This window comes from Hippocampus guttulatus, chromosome 11 (assembly GCF_054856545.1).
Source record: "Hippocampus guttulatus isolate MCC_2025c chromosome 11, RoL_Hgut_1.0, whole genome shotgun sequence".
Taxonomy (NCBI): domain Eukaryota; kingdom Metazoa; phylum Chordata; class Actinopteri; order Syngnathiformes; family Syngnathidae; genus Hippocampus; species Hippocampus guttulatus.
Window position 1 is genome coordinate 8,166,168 of NC_141271.1, and position 19,115 is coordinate 8,185,282.

The following is a 19,115-nucleotide window of genomic DNA, read 5'->3' on the forward strand; positions in this document are numbered from 1 at the left end:
AGCGCCAACCTATATAAACTACCAAAAAAATCCTTAGAAAGAGCAAAAAATCCTTATAACATACCAAAGCATTTTATATGTCAAAATAACGGCAGAAAAAAACCCACGAAATTTTCAATGATATTTATTGTAGATCTCCATAAAACAATGTCTGGTTAATGTCTAATCATCATTCTACTTAGTGGCATTACTGTGTTCAGAGTTGTATTCCTGCGTTACTTTTTTCACCAACTCCAAATCATTTGGAGTTGGTGAAAACCCCCCCGCAAATGTTCAGAATCCGTATGATTTGTGCGATACGGCCATATACGTAAAATTCACCACAAAATCCGTATGAACTATGGCTAAACCGTATGAGTTGACAGGTATGATTACAGTGTAGCATATCGGAATCTTCTTCGCAGCATCACTGACATGACGGGGCACAAACCACGTGTTTACGTAACGCAAAGCCAGACTTTCCAGTGAGACCTATTCTGCTCCTCCTTCTTTTCATCCTCCTCCTGTTTCCAACACAAGCTGGACAGAAAAAAACCCCCATCCATGGACATTTTGATATACAGTAGGTGCACTTTTTTTAAGGGGAGGGGGAGTTAGCGTGGCGTTGAAAGAGACACGCGGGGATCTACACGCATCGAGACGCAGCGGTGCGGGACTGGCAGAGACGTGCAAACTGTGATGGGGGCCGTGTGACTGACTACAGGGGCGAATTTGGACTTGTGCAGGGGGTCTTCAAAGGATGCATCCTCCCCTGACGTGTGACGCGGTGCTGATCCACCCTCCTCCTCCTCCACCTCTTCAGCTTCTCCTCAGAGTGATGAACTAAAACGCCGCGATGGTTTTCTCCTCCACGGAAGTCCGGCGTCTTTTATTGTTTTAGTTGTGCGCGCGTTGTGCCGCGCGTGTGTGCTTGGGTGTGCTCGCGTGTGTGAATGTGTGTGTGCGCGTGCGTGCGTGCGTGTGTGTATGCGTGCTGGCGTCTCCTCCCCGGTGCGACACATACAATTAAGAGTACCTTTTCTACTTGAGGACGCCACAAGAAGAAGGAGAAGAAGAAGAAACCACAGCATTGTTACGAATAAAGCCACGTGAGAGAAACACAAGAAATCCCGCACAGACAGGAGATGTTTTTTCCCCTTCCTCTTCCTGTATGATACAATTGGCAGGCTTTGCGTGGAGAACTGTGTTGTCATTATCGTTACTCTTGTTATTATTATGCAACCGCAAGGATCTCATCTCTCTCCGGGTGTTTGAGCCACTGGATTCGCCCAAATCAATCAATGTGGTTTCTTTGGAACATTTTCAGCAAAGGAACGCATATGCTGCAGTGTCTTTGTGGCAAGAGTCTCAAGAAAAACAAGAATCCAAGTGGTAAGAGGCATCTTCGTTATCCCTATCATAAACCAAGTGTCTGATTTGGCTTTATTGCTCCTCTGCTTTGAAATTTGTGACAGATCCTGTAATGCTATGAATGCAGTAATGCAGAGGCACACACAGCCATAAGGGAGGAGGAACAACTTATTCTGTATATCTGCTATCATTTTTGGGGGACAAGTAACAAGCCGCACCACATCACCTGCAACTTTTTTCTTTCCAAAGTAGCTGTATTGCACAGTTATTGCATAGTTGTTACATTGGCAGTCGTGGTAAGGGCCCTTATTTCAGTTTATATGAAGTCCTCTGAATGCCATATGAATTTAATGATGCAAACAAATGTAATGTATGATCATTTATGTTTTGAATGCTGACCAGATGGTTTTATTTGTCCAGCGGGCTGGATTAGCTGCTCTCGCGGGCCCCTCTATAGCCCATGTGCCACATGTTGCCTACCCCTGCACTACATGATGCCATCCGGGTTCGTACTGCAGCAGCAGTAGCCCTCCACTGCAACAGTACTTTTCGATTAAACGGGCCCCCACCAGCAGCACTGCATTGGCAAAGCAATGCAGTGCTTTTTTTTTGGTAGGGGGAGGTGGGGTAATGTGTGTTTGTGTGTGCTAATGCAACAATGCCATGTTTATTTCAACAGGCTGAATGGGGAGATGTGTTTAATAATAGTGCATCTGGTGGTGTTGGTGGTGTGTGTCTGCGTTGTGCGGGGCTACTTGTTACTCCGTGCAGCCTGGCGAAGGGAAGATGATGAGCTCAGCAGTACAGTGCAACTGCACCACACATCAACATCTGACTGCATGGAGAGACACTCTGACACTGCAGGAGAAACAGTTGAATACAGGCAAAGAAGACCACCACGTTAGGTAAACTCCAACATAGTCAAACGCGTTCCAAATACAAACAAACATGACAAACAGCTCTCCGTATGATGCAGTGCAGTGTGCGGCAAACCCCGAAATATATTATGAAATGAATGGCTCTCTCACAGTGTCACTCGAAACCAAGGCACTTTTTAAAATTGAGTGGATCTCATTAGACTGTGCACTTGTACCTAATGTTTTGGCCATTGAAAGACCATACCATATTTTCGTACCATTTATTTCCCCCACATACAGGTTAAACAATTCCATACTTGGGTGAACAAAAAAAGAATAGTTTGCTTCGGGATTAAGTAGACTATGAGCATCATCGGCACAACTCGCTGTTTGCCACCATGTCACACAATTTTAAGGATTTTCCATCACTTGAGTCAAGTTTTTACAGGTTTCTTTATGTGCCCCTCAACAGGATAAAACTACATAGCTAACCTTAAAAGTAACAATTTATTTCGTGAAACACAGAACTGAGAATTGTTCGTTATCACGTGACGGACTATTTAGTCTCATGCTTGTACAGGATTCAGTGGATCCGCGCTATTTTTATGTTTCTTAATGTGAGCAGTTTAAAAATATGTACCCTAATTTAGCTTTTTTTTTTAACTTCACCATATCTAGCTTTGAAGTCACCATTTGTTTTATGAATCAACTATGACACATTTTTTACACATTTCTTTTAAGTGTGCTTGAGCAAAACACAGGCCTACCTCGTTTAGGTTTACTACCTCATACAGTTTAACTAGCTTTGGAAGTAACAATCAGACGGAGGCGCATCAGTCAATTTTGTTGATCCGTCATTCATCATTCGCAAGCGTCTGGGTCATTATTTCAAGCCGACCAAATCTCTCAACGTCAGTCCGTCAATTTGTCACCGCTATTTTAGCACTGTCAGAGACTGTCACTCCGTCATTGTTTTCATAACCACACTTCCAAAATTGCTAAAATTTAGTTCTCCAACAGTATTTTATCACTGGCAGATCTTTTTTTCTTCTTCTTCTTCTTGTCCTTTGGTGTTACGCCAGTGACAGCCAGTCAGCGTCGAGAACATACTACTGACTACATTACAAGCGTCCATAGCACAAGCAGTGTATCTACACAGGTAAAGAACCACACTTTGTACTGATGTTCACAATCGTTTTATTGCTTTGGAACACCGTGAAAACTAAAACAAAGACCGTAGTATTTACCAGAGATGGGCATTCTGTCCCTGGGACGGAACGGTCCGTCCCGGATTGATGCAGGAAGGATGGACAAAGCAAGAACAGAAGTGGGTTTTTGTCCGTCCCTTCAATCGTCTCTAACCGGGTTAAGTATGTGGTGGTGGGAGGCAAAATAACAAGGCCAAAGTGTAGCCAAACACTGTCTTTTCTTAACAAGCTATTAACCCACACAGCCCGTTTCATCTCAGCAGTATTTTTATACCAGCATTGCCACCTAGTGTACCGTCAGAGAACATAAAGTACCTACGGACACCCATTTCACTAACGATCAATCCAGCAGGTTAAGAAAGCTGGCTGTGTTGTATGTCTATTGGTGCTCGCCCACCAAGATGCGTATGCCATTTTGAGGCACGGATTTCTAAATGTCAAGTTTTTATTGTTATGATTTTATTTTATCATGGTAGCTATTTTTGTGTTGTGAAATATTAATGTTGAGTTGCTTATCACGAAGATATTAAAATGTAATTTATGTCATTTTTGTTTGATTGATGGCTAGTCTCATCTGCAACAGCCGTTGTCAAGGCGTTACTGAAAATAAGGTTCTGTACGCAGGCGTATATGCAATGAATACGTCAATGTTTGCATGATGAGAGATTCCGCCACATTTTTTTTAAGTGTCACATTGTGTAGTGTGGCAAGACATGTCTTGTGATTTGCATTTGTATTTGCGTAGATTTTTTTAGAGCACTTCTATAAGAGGAAAACACCCCGAATCCCTAATAGATGGGTGATCATTCTCATATTTTCAGAGGTTGATGTGAGCATGAAATAAAAATGTCAACATAGATTTTTGGTGACCAGTTTTGGCACATTGGGCGGCGTTTAGATTCCTATATTACGGGTTTAGACTGTCATGTTGCATCACTATGTGGCAAGTGAGAAAAGACATTACATTTGTGTCAGCAACGGAAGAGGTGTTTGATATAGGATTCCATGGAAGCTATAAACTCTTCGGAAATCTTAAATGAATATAAAAATTATTTTCCTTTTGCTATTCAATTCTGCACCAGACAATTGTTGAATCGGGTCGGAGCAATTTGTCAGGCCAGCCGCCATAATATTACAACTGTTTGATTCAAACTTTCAATAAATAAACTTAATGTAAAGGTTCATCACAGGATATTACGCTCTTGTGACCGCAAATACGTCTTCTGAAAATTCTCAAAATAAGTCATTTCACCAAGATTCAATTTCTTTTAAAACTATAACTATACAGTTTGATACAGAAAATATTAGACAGTGATATTCATTCTTTTTTTCATTTCTGTCAGAGGATGAGGAGCCGCTCCTCCGCTCTTCGAGAAGCAACACCAGTGTATTCGAACAAACACATGCGAGACACAGCGCGTTTCCCTTTGTCTTCAGCGAAACGGGAATCCGGCAGTGACGAACTGAGAAGGTCCGTTGGCACTGACCCAGTTAGTGACGATCCCGGTGACCGATCTTCTGTCAGTATAATGACGGAATAACGACCTCGAGTAATTTCATTTAACAGAAAGAAGGAACGCAGCTGTTGTAATTTGGTCGATTTTGTCTTATGTTTGTATACTGTACACTAGCTTTATGAAGTCTCAAATAAATGTATGCTCATACTTATGCACTATGGGACTAAAAAAAAAAAAGAGTACACATATACGCTGTGTGTGCGTGTGTGTGTGTGTTTACATCTAAGATAAAATTTGCTAGAGTGAAAAGTCCCCTGTTGTGAAACATTTCTTGCTGCAAACATGATTTGGTTGTAGAGGAGTTTCACTGTATAAGTCGAGTTTGGGGAGGTGGGTGGCCCTCTAAGTCACATATTTTCCTTATTGCGAGATGTACATATTCTGTCGGTCAAGCTAACTTTAAGCAAAATCTGCTTAACTTTCAGTTGAGGCCACCGTAATTTGACTAATTTACATAAATTGAATGGATCATTTAGTGAACGAATTCATTCAGCTGAGCTCCATTGCGAGTATGTGGTCGGAGAGTGGAAACAGTACTGTAGTATCCGTCGCTCACCCGTGAATCTTTGGTGAACGACCAATAAGTGTCCTTGGGTGTCTTGAAAGGCGCTTATAAATAAAATGTATGATGATTATTATTATTATTATAAACAGCCAACGTGCAGGTGGAAGGACTGCACTCTTAATGAGGTAATATGCAATTTAATATAGTGTTTAAATATGTTATAAATATATACAGTGTTCAAACTTTTGACGATTAAAAAGTGCAGTTCTCAGAAAATGAGGTGAGAAAGTCAGCCTCAGGATCAAGCATCGGAAAAATTAGCGCGATATACAATTGAATTAGCATGTCCTTGAAAAAACTATGAATATTTACCTAATTCAGCCCAATTTCCATTTTTCAAGTTTAGCTAACATTTTAAGTAGCAAAGTAACAGTAGTTATGAGACATTTCAAGTGGTAAAATTAAGTGTTTGTTACATTTCGGTGATGTATACTGTATATGTAGACTTAAATTTGTGTACCGGTATATTTAATTCTTACACATTTACCATTTTTTAAATAATTTGATCCACATAAGTTGTGGGTCACTTGATTTATGGCCATGTAATGCTTAACTCATTCACTCCCAAAGACGTTTTTAAACATCTTTTCAGACTTGGTCTAGAATTGGCTGGTACTGAATTAAGTGTGAGGAATCACAATGGGCCTTTTCTCTTTCAGGTTAAACTTCTGAATAATTGTGAACATGAGATTGATGGTTCATTCTTTTTGAGCATCTTGCAACATCTTTTGAGTTAAAGCCCTCACTCTTTCAAACAGTGAGTCATTAATGCCAGTGACGCAAAAGGCACATTGGGGTTGATGATGGACTGATTGCGATGGCTCCACGTGGCAGGCGCTCAAAGACGCTAACATTCCAGACTCAAGCTTGTTGGAAGCCAAAGCAAGACCCTCATCGAGGCCAACGCACTGACCACACAAGCCGAGATGGACCATTACTATGAAAAATAGGCTCATGATTTCTGTGGATTCAGCAAGCTGGCATTTAATGAAGTAGCGAGGCAGTGTCAGAACGGCGCTTCATGGCGATAAGATAACGAGTTGAGCATGTTACCTGTCAAACAAATCACGCAGCAGTTCAATCCAGGCATGTGTTTTTCTTGTCATAGAGAAGAGGCAACTGCACTTGCAGCCTCATCTAAAAAGGCCTAGATATGGTACCCCAGCTTTGTGGCTGTATTTATAGTAACTCCACCTAAACTGCAAGAACTGAGAGAGACAAAGCTGACAAGGCTGTCAAGCTGGGCATACGTGATGAGAGTTAAGCTCCCGTCCAAGCCCAATTTCAAGTCTCGTGATTCACTTTCAAGCTCAGGCATCATTTTAAGTTTGATCATGGAATGTACACAAGTGCCTTGAATTATGAGGGCTCCAATTTACAAGATTGTTGAGTTGTTGATCATTTGCTTCATCAGCTGTTTTGCCTTGCGTTGCAACCCAAAATTAGAATAAAAATTACACGGTCCAAAATTACCCCCCCCTTCACAAATATAGTAATTGATGATATTTTTCACTTTTTTTCAGTGATTTTTGACTGATCATTGAAGTATTTCCTCCACCTCGTAATGCAAATGGTGGACTCTGTTTATTGTCAGAAATCCTGAAGAAGGCATTCGGCAGTTCTTTCATGCATACATGGCAACTTGTCGTGAAAGCTTTGACAGTCCGAGCAGTTCATTTGTACTTTATTAAGTCAATTAAGTAATGAGGCAGCTGAGTGGAAGGAATAGAGCCGGAGTAAGTTTCTCTCCTGTGTGAGCGATGACGCAGATGTCATCTTGAAACTTTGCAAATGTCACTTGAATGGGGGACTCTGGCTACGGTGAATGGCAGTGATCTAATGAGGTCAGTAATGTGGTAAACGTTGGAGGATAAGGTTATGTCTTGATCTATCCTGTGAAATGAAAGTTTGATGGGCCCTCACTGAAACATTGATGCTTTAATTTTTTTTTCTGATTATCATGATGAACAGTAGATTATGTGCCCAGAACTAGTATGTATTTTTACTTTGCACCAGTTTAAAAGTGGAGACAAATAAATTACAATCTCTGACTTGACAGCCAATGCATGGACCAATGCGTGGACTGAGGGCTTCAGACTCGTGTGGGTGCTTTAGAGCGCCTCATTGTTGGCTGTGAGTGCCCGCATGTCACAGAGAGAGGGCTGTCTGCCATTGCACACAGCACAAGTCCACATGTGAATGTTTATTACATTCAGCACAAGCACATTAGTTGGTTATGCCACTCACTCTTCATTGGTCGAGCTGCATATTGCATCAATCATTACATCATGGTTAACCCTCAGATTACAGTTGCATTGTAGCGCTCAACAAATAAATGTTAAATAGAAAAAAAAGATGTAAATCTCTGAACAGGATGAAATGGAATCGAATGAATTGAAATGCCAGACAAGACCTACAATCAACCTCAAATGGCAACCAGGCTTGAAGGGACAGCATACTCCACTGTATAATTAATTTTCACCTGAACTGCATCTTACGGTCAGATGCAGCCATCCATTCCAGTATCGTTTCAAGGTAGCTACCACCCAAAATCAAGGCTCTCCGAGTAGAAAAGGGTGTACTGGTTTGTACATGATATCTGCATAATGTATGTGCACTCATTCAATTGGTAGTGAGAGACAAAGAAAAGAGTGGTGCTAAAGTGTGGGTTAACACGCAAACATAACTCCTACAATTATGAGAGAATGGCAGGGCTGGCTAAAAATACCCACCTCCAACCATCATTGCACACTGCTAGGATTCATCACATGAAGAAGTGCATGAGCGAAGTCCTCCTGTACAAAAAAACAACAACATAATTTTTGAATGCATCACTCTTGATTCTAATTCAAAACTTATTTGACATAGTTGTAATGGGGTGGTCAATCTACTTTTGTGATTGGTGTGTAACACCCTGGAGTGGTTACCCACCAATTAGGGTCTGTCTCTGAGAAAATACCTAAACCTAGAACAGACCTCTGTGCCGACCAGGCCGCGTCCTAGAGTTGCACTGGGCACACAAATAAAGCCCAGTGTGTTAATGAATATTAGCCAACTCAAAACCAGAGACTGGTTCGTTACAGTTCAGGTGCACTTTAAATTGTCATGGGTGTGTGCTGTCATCTATTTAACATGAGATTGAATGTTATTGCTCTCAACACAGCCATTGTCCCAGTGATAAGATGACGGTCACACTTGTGTAACCACATTTCAGTTGTTTATATTTACTTCCCGTCTCAAAGACATTCACTTTTTTTTTTAATTCAGTTGTATAGGTTGTGCAGGACACATTGAACGGTCTAAACAATTTGGATTTATCTTTGTCAATTTTTTTTTTAACATCTTCAAAAGATGGCATTTGAGCTTGGTTTTGGAGCCTTTTTATTTCCACTGTCAATGCTGTACCATTCACTGTATGGTCTGTTATATCACAAGCTTTACATTGGCCAGCCAGCCGACTATCACTTGCTACTGGAATCACAAGATCAATGAGCACAGACCATGCAAACATACTGTTTGTATGAAGAAAGAGTGGTTCATTTGAGCACATATTTAAATCCCGTGAATCCCAAAACATGCACAGATTATATCATGAATCAAGGTTATTTTATCTTATGAAACATTTCTCGTTTAATCTAGAGAACGATAACCTACTTTTGTTTGTTTTGGTCATCACAGAGGTGTATCACTTATGTGCCTTTTGGAATTCTGGCTGATGAGAAGAATCGACTTCTTTCAGCAAAATGTGCAAAGTAGTCTTTGAATAAAGGATCAGGGCGTACACTGAAGACATCACGGATAATGTTGTTGTAAAAGTGTGGTTTCCTTGGTAACCACTTAAAAGGGGTCATGTTACTCTGTGGTAGTCCATTTAATGTGCCTAACACCTCAATGATATCACTTTAAAACACGTAATCAGAGCTATTCTGGAAAAATGAAAACGGGCATTATGAATCGCTGACATCTCATTCAATTTAACCTCTTCTTCAAAATGAATTGCAGGCAAATTGTCAATGAAGTCTGGTGGGAAATAGAAGCATGGAAACATTTATCTACCTCTGAAGTAAGCCGACTACTCAAAATGAAAACTACAACATAAACACAATTGATGCAGATCTAGAACCCCCCCCCCCCCAAACATCAATGTTTTTGCTTTTCCATTCAAAGTGCCAGGTTGCATCTCACTGAGGATTGGCTAAAGGGCGATGGTTGCGCTCAGGAAATTACTGCCTATTTCCGAACATTTTGGTTGCTTACTCTTATTTTGAAACTCAACGCTGCCACCCGCAATTTAATTGTTTGTCCAATCCTAATTTGCCGCAGATGAGCATTTATAAGCATTATCGACAGTATATTTTGTGGTGTGTGATTAGTCCTATGTTCCTGTGGCTTGCAGATTTTTCTTACTTTTTAGCCTATTTAAGAAAAAATAAATCTTATTTTGAGACGTTTACTCCATTTTAAAGCACAACCCATTCTTGGGTCAAACTGTTCCCTGCAGTTGTTTTGCTCTCAATGACAAGGCCGAAAAACAAATAAATTGTGTCATTGTGTTGAGTGCAAGTCAAACCAGAATACAATTATTTGGAAATCCTTTTTTAACTATATTCAATTTGGCAAGCATATTCAAATGAGCAACTTCATTGGAAACAGGTGAGTGTCATGATTGTGTATAAAAGGAGCCTCCCCGAAAGGCTCACTTGTTCGCAAGCAACGATGGGTAAATAACATCACCGTGTGAAGGATTTTGCCACGTGGGTTCAGGCATACTTCAGAAAACCTTTGCTAGTTAAACACATTTCGTCATGACATCTGTAAATGCAAGTTAAAACTCTACCATGCAAAGTGAAAGCAGTACAGTATCTCAACAACACTTAGAAACCCCACTGGCTTCTCTGGACTCGAACGCATCTGAGATGAACTGATACACGCGGAAAAGTGTGCTGTGGTCTGACGAGACCACATTTTAAATTGTTTTGTGAAATCGTGGATGTCGTATTTTCCAGAGCATAGAGAACAAGGACCATCCAATTTGCCCCACTCTGAAAGTGTTACAATCTTCTGGCTTCTTTGTAAAATAGTGCTACTATTAGATTGACCAAGCAGTCCAAACCTGTCTCCCATTGAAAATGTGTGGCGCATAAAATATGACAACAGAGACCCTGGAATGTTGAACAGGAGTTGTACATAAAGCAAGAATGGGAAACAGTTCCACCTATAATGCTTCAACAATTAGTATTCACAGTCCCCAAATAGTTATTGAGTTTTGTTAAAAGGAGAGTTGATGGAATTTAAAATGAGTGACAATAAATAGATAGATAGATAGATAGATAGATAGATAGATAGATAAATAAATACAAATACAGTATATACGGTATTTGATATTTGAAAAATAACGGTCTTGTCTTTGCAGTGTATTCTAGTGAATACAATTTGAATCAGATTTGCAAATAATTGTACGGTGTTCTGTTTTTATTTACACTTAACACACCGTCCCAACTGAATTGAAATTGGGGTTTGTGATTTGCCATCGAAAAAAGCCCAACATAACATCAAGAATTGGAGGTGCGCTCCGTTCACAGAGACCCCCGTTCTGACAGCATTATTCTGCTCAATACAACGTTGAAAAAGAAACAAGAGTTTAGAACATTCATGGAGAGAGTGCCATCACGTTACAATGAATGAATAATCATTGGTGGTAAATTTAAATTTACAATATGGGTAAATCGTTGATCAAGTGAAGTGTCCATTTTTAATATTTACCAATGTCCTCCAAAACAAACGCCTCCTCTTGGTCTATTCTAACACTCTCCTTCCCCTTCAGTATTATCACACATCTGGCTGCCATCCAAAGTAAAGTTGTGGGTTTTGTAACTGGCAAGATATATGACAGCAACACAAAGACTTATGGCTGCTTCTTAAGAGCATGTGTTCAAGCGACACAAGGGGTGTTCACACGGCACACATTTGCTCCGGCGCTGCACCGATGTATTTTGTTGCGATATATTTTGCACCGCAGCAAATTGTGTGGAGCGTTCACACGTACAAAGCCGCTGAGCGTGTCTGCACCGGCACAGCGTCGGTGCAGCCCCACTTGCGTTCACACGGCAGTTTCTGCAGCAGAGCAAAACGACAGAAAACAAATGAGCTGTCGTGTTGGTTCTTTTTAAAACGTATACACAACTCAAGCGACTACTGGACAGGCACGTCCTTCTCCTTCTCGGTCTCCGTACCTTCTGCTCGAGAGTGACCGCCCCCGAAAACGTAAATCAACGATGACTTCAATGACACTCAGAAAAGCAAACACGTAATGTGCCAAACAGAAAATCAAGAGAGGAAATCACAAAATAAATTATATGGGGAGCGGGCGCCAAACAGAAAATCAAGAGAGGAAATCACAAAATAAATTATATGGGGAGCGGGGGGTTGTGAACACACAACAAATGAACAAACTACACAAAGAACTCCGAGACAGTCCAGTCTTCTACAAAAGGAAAGATGTTACCAGCCAAGTCTTGTGTCGTTATTAAACAAACACATGACGGAAGTCCGACAGAGCGCGAAAGCAACGCATTCTCGCCGTACGTAAACTCTTCACAAGCATTTGCTCTGGAGCAAATTTAACCCAGTTGCGTTCACACGTGCAAATTTACACTGGTGCTGCTTCGCAAACAAGCATTTGCTCTGGAGCAAATTTTTAAACCACCTCCCTGAGGTGGATCAAATTTGGTCCGGTGTAAGCTGTTTTCCGGGGCTACGCCGGAGCTAATTTGCACGTGTGAACGCTCTACTGGGGCAGCCCCGGCGTAGCACCGGACCAAATCTTGCCGTGTGAACACCCCTACAGTTTCAGTGTTTCTTTCTAATTGACTAAGGCTTGAAGAACATTACCTCTGTGGTCAGTGTCTACCGAGATAATTTATGGATTGTGCTTTAGTATAATTTTTCTTCAGGTTGCTGCTGACGAATGTTCGCTTTTTTGCACGTTGTGTCACCTTGGTAACTTGCTCATACTGATGTGTGAGGAACTCTATGATTTCCAAAGGAGACATATTGCATTTATTGTCATAATTTAAAACAGTCTGTGGTGTCAAAACACCTCCAGGATCACGACTTTTGCTACATTTTAAACCGCCTCTATTTTATTGTGGCTCACGCCGTGTAGCGCTGGACAAAAGGTGTAGATTTCATTATCATGAATACTCGAATTGGAGAAAGGGTGCATGTTGAGTTGTGAACTGCGAAGCCCATGCGAGCCTCTACTAAGAAGCACAAATTGTATTTCAGTTGTTCACTGGTGTGCAGATTCAAGTGTGTGACATTTTACAGCAGACACACTGCCAAGATTGAATTGGATTGTTAGTGTACACAGTGGTACCTTGAATTATAAATATATATATACACAGTATATTCTTAATATATAATATTTATTCTAACCCATGTTTTACTTCGGGGAAAAAGGAGATTGATTAAGTTACCTTAGTATGCAATCTACCTATTTTTCTTTTTTTTTTTTTGTTGTTGTTGCAAGTGTTTGTTTGAATACATTGGATTCAAAAGCATTTCTTGTAACACTGTTCTGTTAATTGGTAATTCCAATAAAGCTCTCGAAGATGCCAAATCATTCATCCACAGGACCACCATTAAGATTTTCAGACGGATGAGGAGAGCAGAAAAACACGATGAGGTCCACCAGGCCCTGCTTACTTTCCTGTGCCCAGAGTACATCTCATTGATTTGATTATGATTGATTGCTGATATGATTTCATGAGTCACCGCTGGCCTGCAGCTCATTTATTACGCCGGGCCATAATGTGAAGTGTGCTTCTTAACTCAAGAAGAAAAAGCTCGACACGATACCGCTCGCTGTTTGCTTGTGCTTTCCTTCATGGGTTCTCGGGTGTTTGATAAAGGCCTACTCGTGGTCAACATTGACTATGTGCTCAGGTTGTGAGAAATATTTGACACTTGTGACATCATATGGCTTTCAAGCATATCTATGGCATACCTACCGATTGACCGACTGATCTATCGATCTATGTATCTATATGGAGGATAATTATGACCAAATTAATACTGATAGGGCACTTTCATTTAGATTCTCAACAATATTTAATAGGTTCTTGCTTGTTTTTTTTTTTTTTTTAAACCACAAATCGAGTCGTGGCCTAAGACTTGTTTACTGTGTGTACATCAACTTCAGTGCAGGTTTCAATGCTTAGCTTATTAGAATGATTGTATCAGCTCTGCAGGGTAACAGGCATAGTTAGCAGAGAAAGCATCAAGGTAACAAAAAGTCAGCTTCCTCCATACTTGGCTGTGTTTGGAACCACTCCTTATCCCAAAAAATAGAAAGCTACCATTTTCTAGTGCGTGTTCGAAAGTGTAGTGGTTATGCCCTTAATGCAATGGGGGCAGATGGGAGGGAAAGTGTGTGTGTGTGTGTGTGTGTGTGTGTGTGTGTGTGTGTGTGTGTGTGTGTGTGTGTGGATTGGGGGCAAATGGACATAAAAATTTCAATGGGCAGCAAAATGTCTTTTGCCAGGTAATACAACAGACACTTGTCAAACAGAAAAATATTTGGTTCAGACTTGGGTGAAAAAAGCCAGAGTAAAACTACCTGGGATGTTAAAAAATAAGGATGTAAAAGAGTAGACTAAATAATATTATTTGGATATTTATTCTTTGTTTGTTTCACTGCCCATATTTTCCTACCTTGTCAGGATTCTCTTATCGTGGGTTAATCATATTCCCAATCCAGCCTGCTCTGCGTCCCCCATATATCTCCCATTGTGATCGTCTGCTCCTGCATCTTGATTAGCTTACCGGCCATATCAGCCATGACTTTGTGAGTTTGATTACGTTACAAGGGACTTTCACTGCTCTTTCGATATAGGACTCTTGATGCTGATTGTGGGGGTCTCATGGTCTTTTTCGCATAGTTAAACCTGAAATGTAGTGACTACTACAAAAGTTTAATATTGTGATGTAATGTTATTGACAAAATATGTACTGTATGTATAACTTGTTTGCCAAGTTTATTGAATGTTTTATGAGTGGCCTCAAAATTGCATTTTTATTTCTTAAGGTATTTCATGAATCCATCAGGATCTAAATTTGAATCGGTATGTCAACCATTTTACGTAGTGTGTTAAATATCTCACTTTTTCCTTTCAATGTATTTATTTTATATAATTTATTAATTCCTTCAACTGTTACTTTTAGTATTTAATGAAATCAGAATTATGGAAAAATAGATCATTAATGGGACTGAATATAACATTTATCATCACAGGGGTGTCAAACTCAGGTCCTGGAGGGCCGCTGTCCTGCGTGTTTTCCAAGTCTCCCTGTTGCAACACACCTGATTCAAATGATCAGATCATCAGCAAGCTCTGCGCAAGCCTGACATTGAACCTGTTCATTTGAATCAGGTGTGTTGCAACAGGGAGACTTGGAAAACATGCAAGACAGCGGCCCTCCAGGACCTGAGTTTGACACCTATGATTGTAGCATGTGGGGCATGCTACAGCTTGACAGCGAATATTTTATTATTATTGGTGTTTATATATTTTTTCATGTATTAATTTCGTCAAAATTGAATCATAATTATAAGAAATAATATATTATATTTAGTTTTAAAGTTGCAAAGTAGTATTTTACAAAATTGTTTTTTCAAAATTTTTATTAAAATAATTAAATTCTACCCTAAAAAATTATGATTTTTTTTCAATTTTCATTTATTTATGTTTTTCAAAATGTAATCTTGAGTCCATACTTGAGCGGCGGCAGTACTTTCACTTTATTTGGTATGCGTTGCCATGCTGTTTACAGAGCTGAGCAAAATATTGCTTATGAAGAACATATGGTAATATATCCTGTGACTAGATTCTTCCAATTGGATACTGTTGTTTCAATGTAAAGCTTCTTGTGCTCACGGTTGCGTTGATGAGTGCAGGAGGTTGTGTGTTGGCTGTGTGAATTTTTGCTGCAGTGCAGCAGGCAGACTTGTGCTGCTGTGGTCTTTCTCTCCATATCATGCTCCCCAAGTCATTTTTTTTGGTGTGTGTACATGGTTTTAGAGAAGTGGAACAGAAAATTGTTCTGTTTTTTATGGGGGGGGGGGCATTAGCCTCCAAGCTTTCATTTTATTCATCTCACAAGGCAAGATTCGTACTGCTGTGCTTTTATTTTCCTGGGTACTTACATAGCTCTGGGTATATTTTTTTAACCAATTATTTATTTATTTTCTTCTTGCTTTCAGTTTCTGTCTTCTAGTAGTTGGACCTGGTGTTCTATATTTAGACAGACACCACTGGCATTTTTATATGAGAACAAAAAAATAATAAAAAAATTGAGGCATCAACTAGCTAGGCAGGCTACATGATGAACGATAGTTCTCTTTGACTGATTGCAGTGAAGAAAAAGAGAATAGATTTTATAAAATACATTTACGAAAGAAATGAATTATTTGCTCTGCAGTATTTGTTTGTGTCATTGTCCCATCACGATTCAGAAAATGGGTGCATATCGTACATTGAATACATATCATATTATAATACAGTTTTGATTTTGACTTTTGAGATCTGCAAAATACATTTTCTCAAAATTACATTACAGTAAAGTTTAATGAAGACCTAAATCACATTCCATTTTAGCAAAGCACCCGGACATACAATTGAATGTGTAAAAAGAAATTCTGTTATGTTTATTTCCACTCAAATTGATTATGATGTTAACACAACACACACATTTTACAGTGACCACATTATACATGGCAATGATAAAATTTTGTTTTTGATGTTGACGTAAACATGTACGTGTAGCTATTTGCCTCCATCCAAAACAAGCACGTTTCCACATGCACACAATGTGCCAGTGTCAGCACTACACTTGAGATTGCCTGCGGCGAGCTGAGAAGGTGTCGCTGTTATCTGCGGGACATGTTGGAAGTTTATGGCGCTGGCGATGTCTTGACAAGCATGTGACAGCTTAGATATTTGTGTGAGAACGGCTTAAAAGGTGGCACGTACCTCTGTGGGTCATATCAAAACCGCGGAAATGCTGGAGAGGATATGTAAAATAAAGGTCCTGGTTTAAGTTTTTTGCAGGCCAAATATGGAGGCCACGTCTTTTGCTAAGATTGTGGAGCGACAAGTTCGCAAGGCACTTAATGCGGAACAGAGCGGTGAGTCCCGTTAAAGAGCTTTTCTGGTGGTAATCGGTATTTAAAAAACAAACAAACAAAAAACCCCTCAACATTTCAAAGCAACAAACTAGATACAATATAAGTTGGGCAATTTCACCAAATATAATTCTAATAATATTATAATATATTACAATAAGTTTTGCTGTTGTGAAATTTGGCTTTCCTGCATTTCAAAACAAAGAAGAGTTTACCGACCAGTTATCCACTTCATGGAACCCCAATTTAAAGATACAAATAAATATAACTTGCTTGCTTTGTTGCGGTAACTAACATTGTTGCCATAAATTTCAGGATTTTAAGATTTTCCAATTGATTTTCCAATTGAAATGACTGTTTTAAGACGGAAAAGTACAAGTTATCATTTTTACTGTAGATGCCTTTTGGGGAAAATCTGGGAACTACTGAGATCCAGTATCATTTCCTACAATTGGAGAACACCAGCATCAGAATAATATTTGGATGACTATAATCAATATATTGGTCTGATGCATTCAACATGGAAAGGTTCTTCCTTGAGCCAACACCTTCCCATTGACAATGTTTTGTGGAAATCTGTAGGTTTCGTGTTATTGTTGTAAAAATGCGATACCTTGTGCTATTATAACAAACAAACATAAAAAGGAAAACATACGTGGATGGACATTGTTTGAAAATCCGTCACAAGGATTTTTCCCCCCCCCATTAACTAACTTCAGACTTTCAAAATGTCTTGCAAATCTCCTTATTATTCTTTGCGTTTCTAAAAAGTCCTAAAAATGCCAACAAAAAGTTAATCTAAATACCTGGAACTGTCCTAAATTGTGATTGTATTATCCTTTGCCCAAACTGTGCTCTTCCACAACAATCAGTGTGCATGATCTAACTAGCTAGCTAACAAACAAGCCATGAAAACGTATCTTTGGCAGGCAAATAGCAAGACATCATGACATTTGCGGGAGATAATGTGATTAGTGAAGAAGCGCTTTCAACGCAGTGTGCCTTTACATCAATAAAAATGATCGCCACAGTGCAGATGATCAAACCTGAAGGTCACCCATTGTAGCGTGCATGTGTGTTGTTTGTGTATATATTAAAAAGCATCTGAATGTGCTTCCATTATGGCTGATTTATGTGTAGAAACCCTCCTCATATTATTGGACAAGATGGTCCAGCAGGAAACCACATATATATTCCCAACAGATATGATCCAAAATGTCCATGTTTACGTTTTACTGATCTCGTTTTCACGTTACACTGCAGTCATCAAGTCTCATGTCTCAACACGTGACTTCCATAAGCGCTTGTGCAGTCGTCGCCAACGGAGTCACGATCTGCCAAGGCCGTCTTTTGTGATGCTCTCAATAGCGTTGCATCGACTTCTCCCGTGAGCTGCTGATTGGGACTTTTACGTAACGGCTCCAAACAAACATGAGAGAGACAAATAGTGTGAAGGCGTTTCTATGTTTTTAAATTTCATGCTAACAGTGAACCTCCATTTATCACTGGCGATACATAGTTGGACAAAATGAGTGAATATCTGTCATAATAGATTTAAACTTAGAAAAGGACAATTTTTTTAACCCCTGAAAACGTCAGTCATGTTAAATAACTAAAACCTCACTTTAATGACAGAGGTCCAAAGCGTCGGTGATTTGTGTCTGCCTTTTTGAGATTCCACGATAAACACAATGTTAACTGACCAATTTTGGAAGCTATGAATATTATCAGACGAATGACATTCAACAGTGATAATGTAACAACTATGCTTAGCTTTCATCACTTTTCTTCCCAAGCGTATTCATAAACCTCTGTGCGACTCGTGGAATATGAAGCATACGCTAGCCGTCTGCCTGCTGACTCAGTGGGTGGGTGCAGACAACAGCAGCAAATGAAAGATCACTTAAATGAAATTGAATCCATCCACTGGAAAGCCAGCGCTGAAAGAAATCTTATCACCGGCAAATCTCTGAAAACAAATGTACACTAATCAGACCGTTTACCGAGTACATCGGCATCATCTCATTCGAAAACATAGATCGATTCAATGTAACAAAATGATCCTGATCAGGTTTGATTCAGAGAGGTATTCATCGAACAATTATAAATTCGTGTGCTTATACAGTAGATTATGTTATGCAATTAATACAAAAATAATATGAACAATAAGCTGAACCAGCCAAAAAATGCATATTTAAGAAGGAAAAAACATATAAATCGCACTGGAGTATACGTCGCATTTTTAGGGGAAATTATTTTGATAAAATCCAACACCAAAAACATACATGTCATCTTGAAAGGCAATTTAAAATAAAAATAAAATAGAGAACAACAGGCTGAATAAGTGTACGGTATACTAACGTTACATGACTGACATGACTGGTAATGTCAGTAACGACATAACATATTAAGAGTTATTTAGATAACTCTAGC

The 19,115-nt window shown here is 39.6% G+C and overlaps 1 protein-coding gene across 2 annotated transcripts in view; it reads left to right on the plus strand.

The window, feature by feature from the left end:
* The first annotated feature begins 526 nt into the window (after positions 1 to 526).
* The window catches only part of fgf14 (fibroblast growth factor 14), a 90,764-nt gene continuing 72,175 nt past the window's right edge, over positions 527 to 19,115 (plus strand). Inside the window, exon 1 of one of the 2 annotated variants that reach the window (XM_086124369.1) lies at positions 527 to 1,371. In XM_086124369.1, coding sequence (XP_085980495.1) covers positions 1,281 to 1,371 — 91 coding nt within the window. In that variant the 5' untranslated portion in view covers positions 527 to 1,280. Of the gene's footprint in view, positions 1,372 to 16,570; positions 16,686 to 19,115 lie in introns of those variants that run through there. The other variant, XM_086124371.1, reaches the window with a different exon arrangement.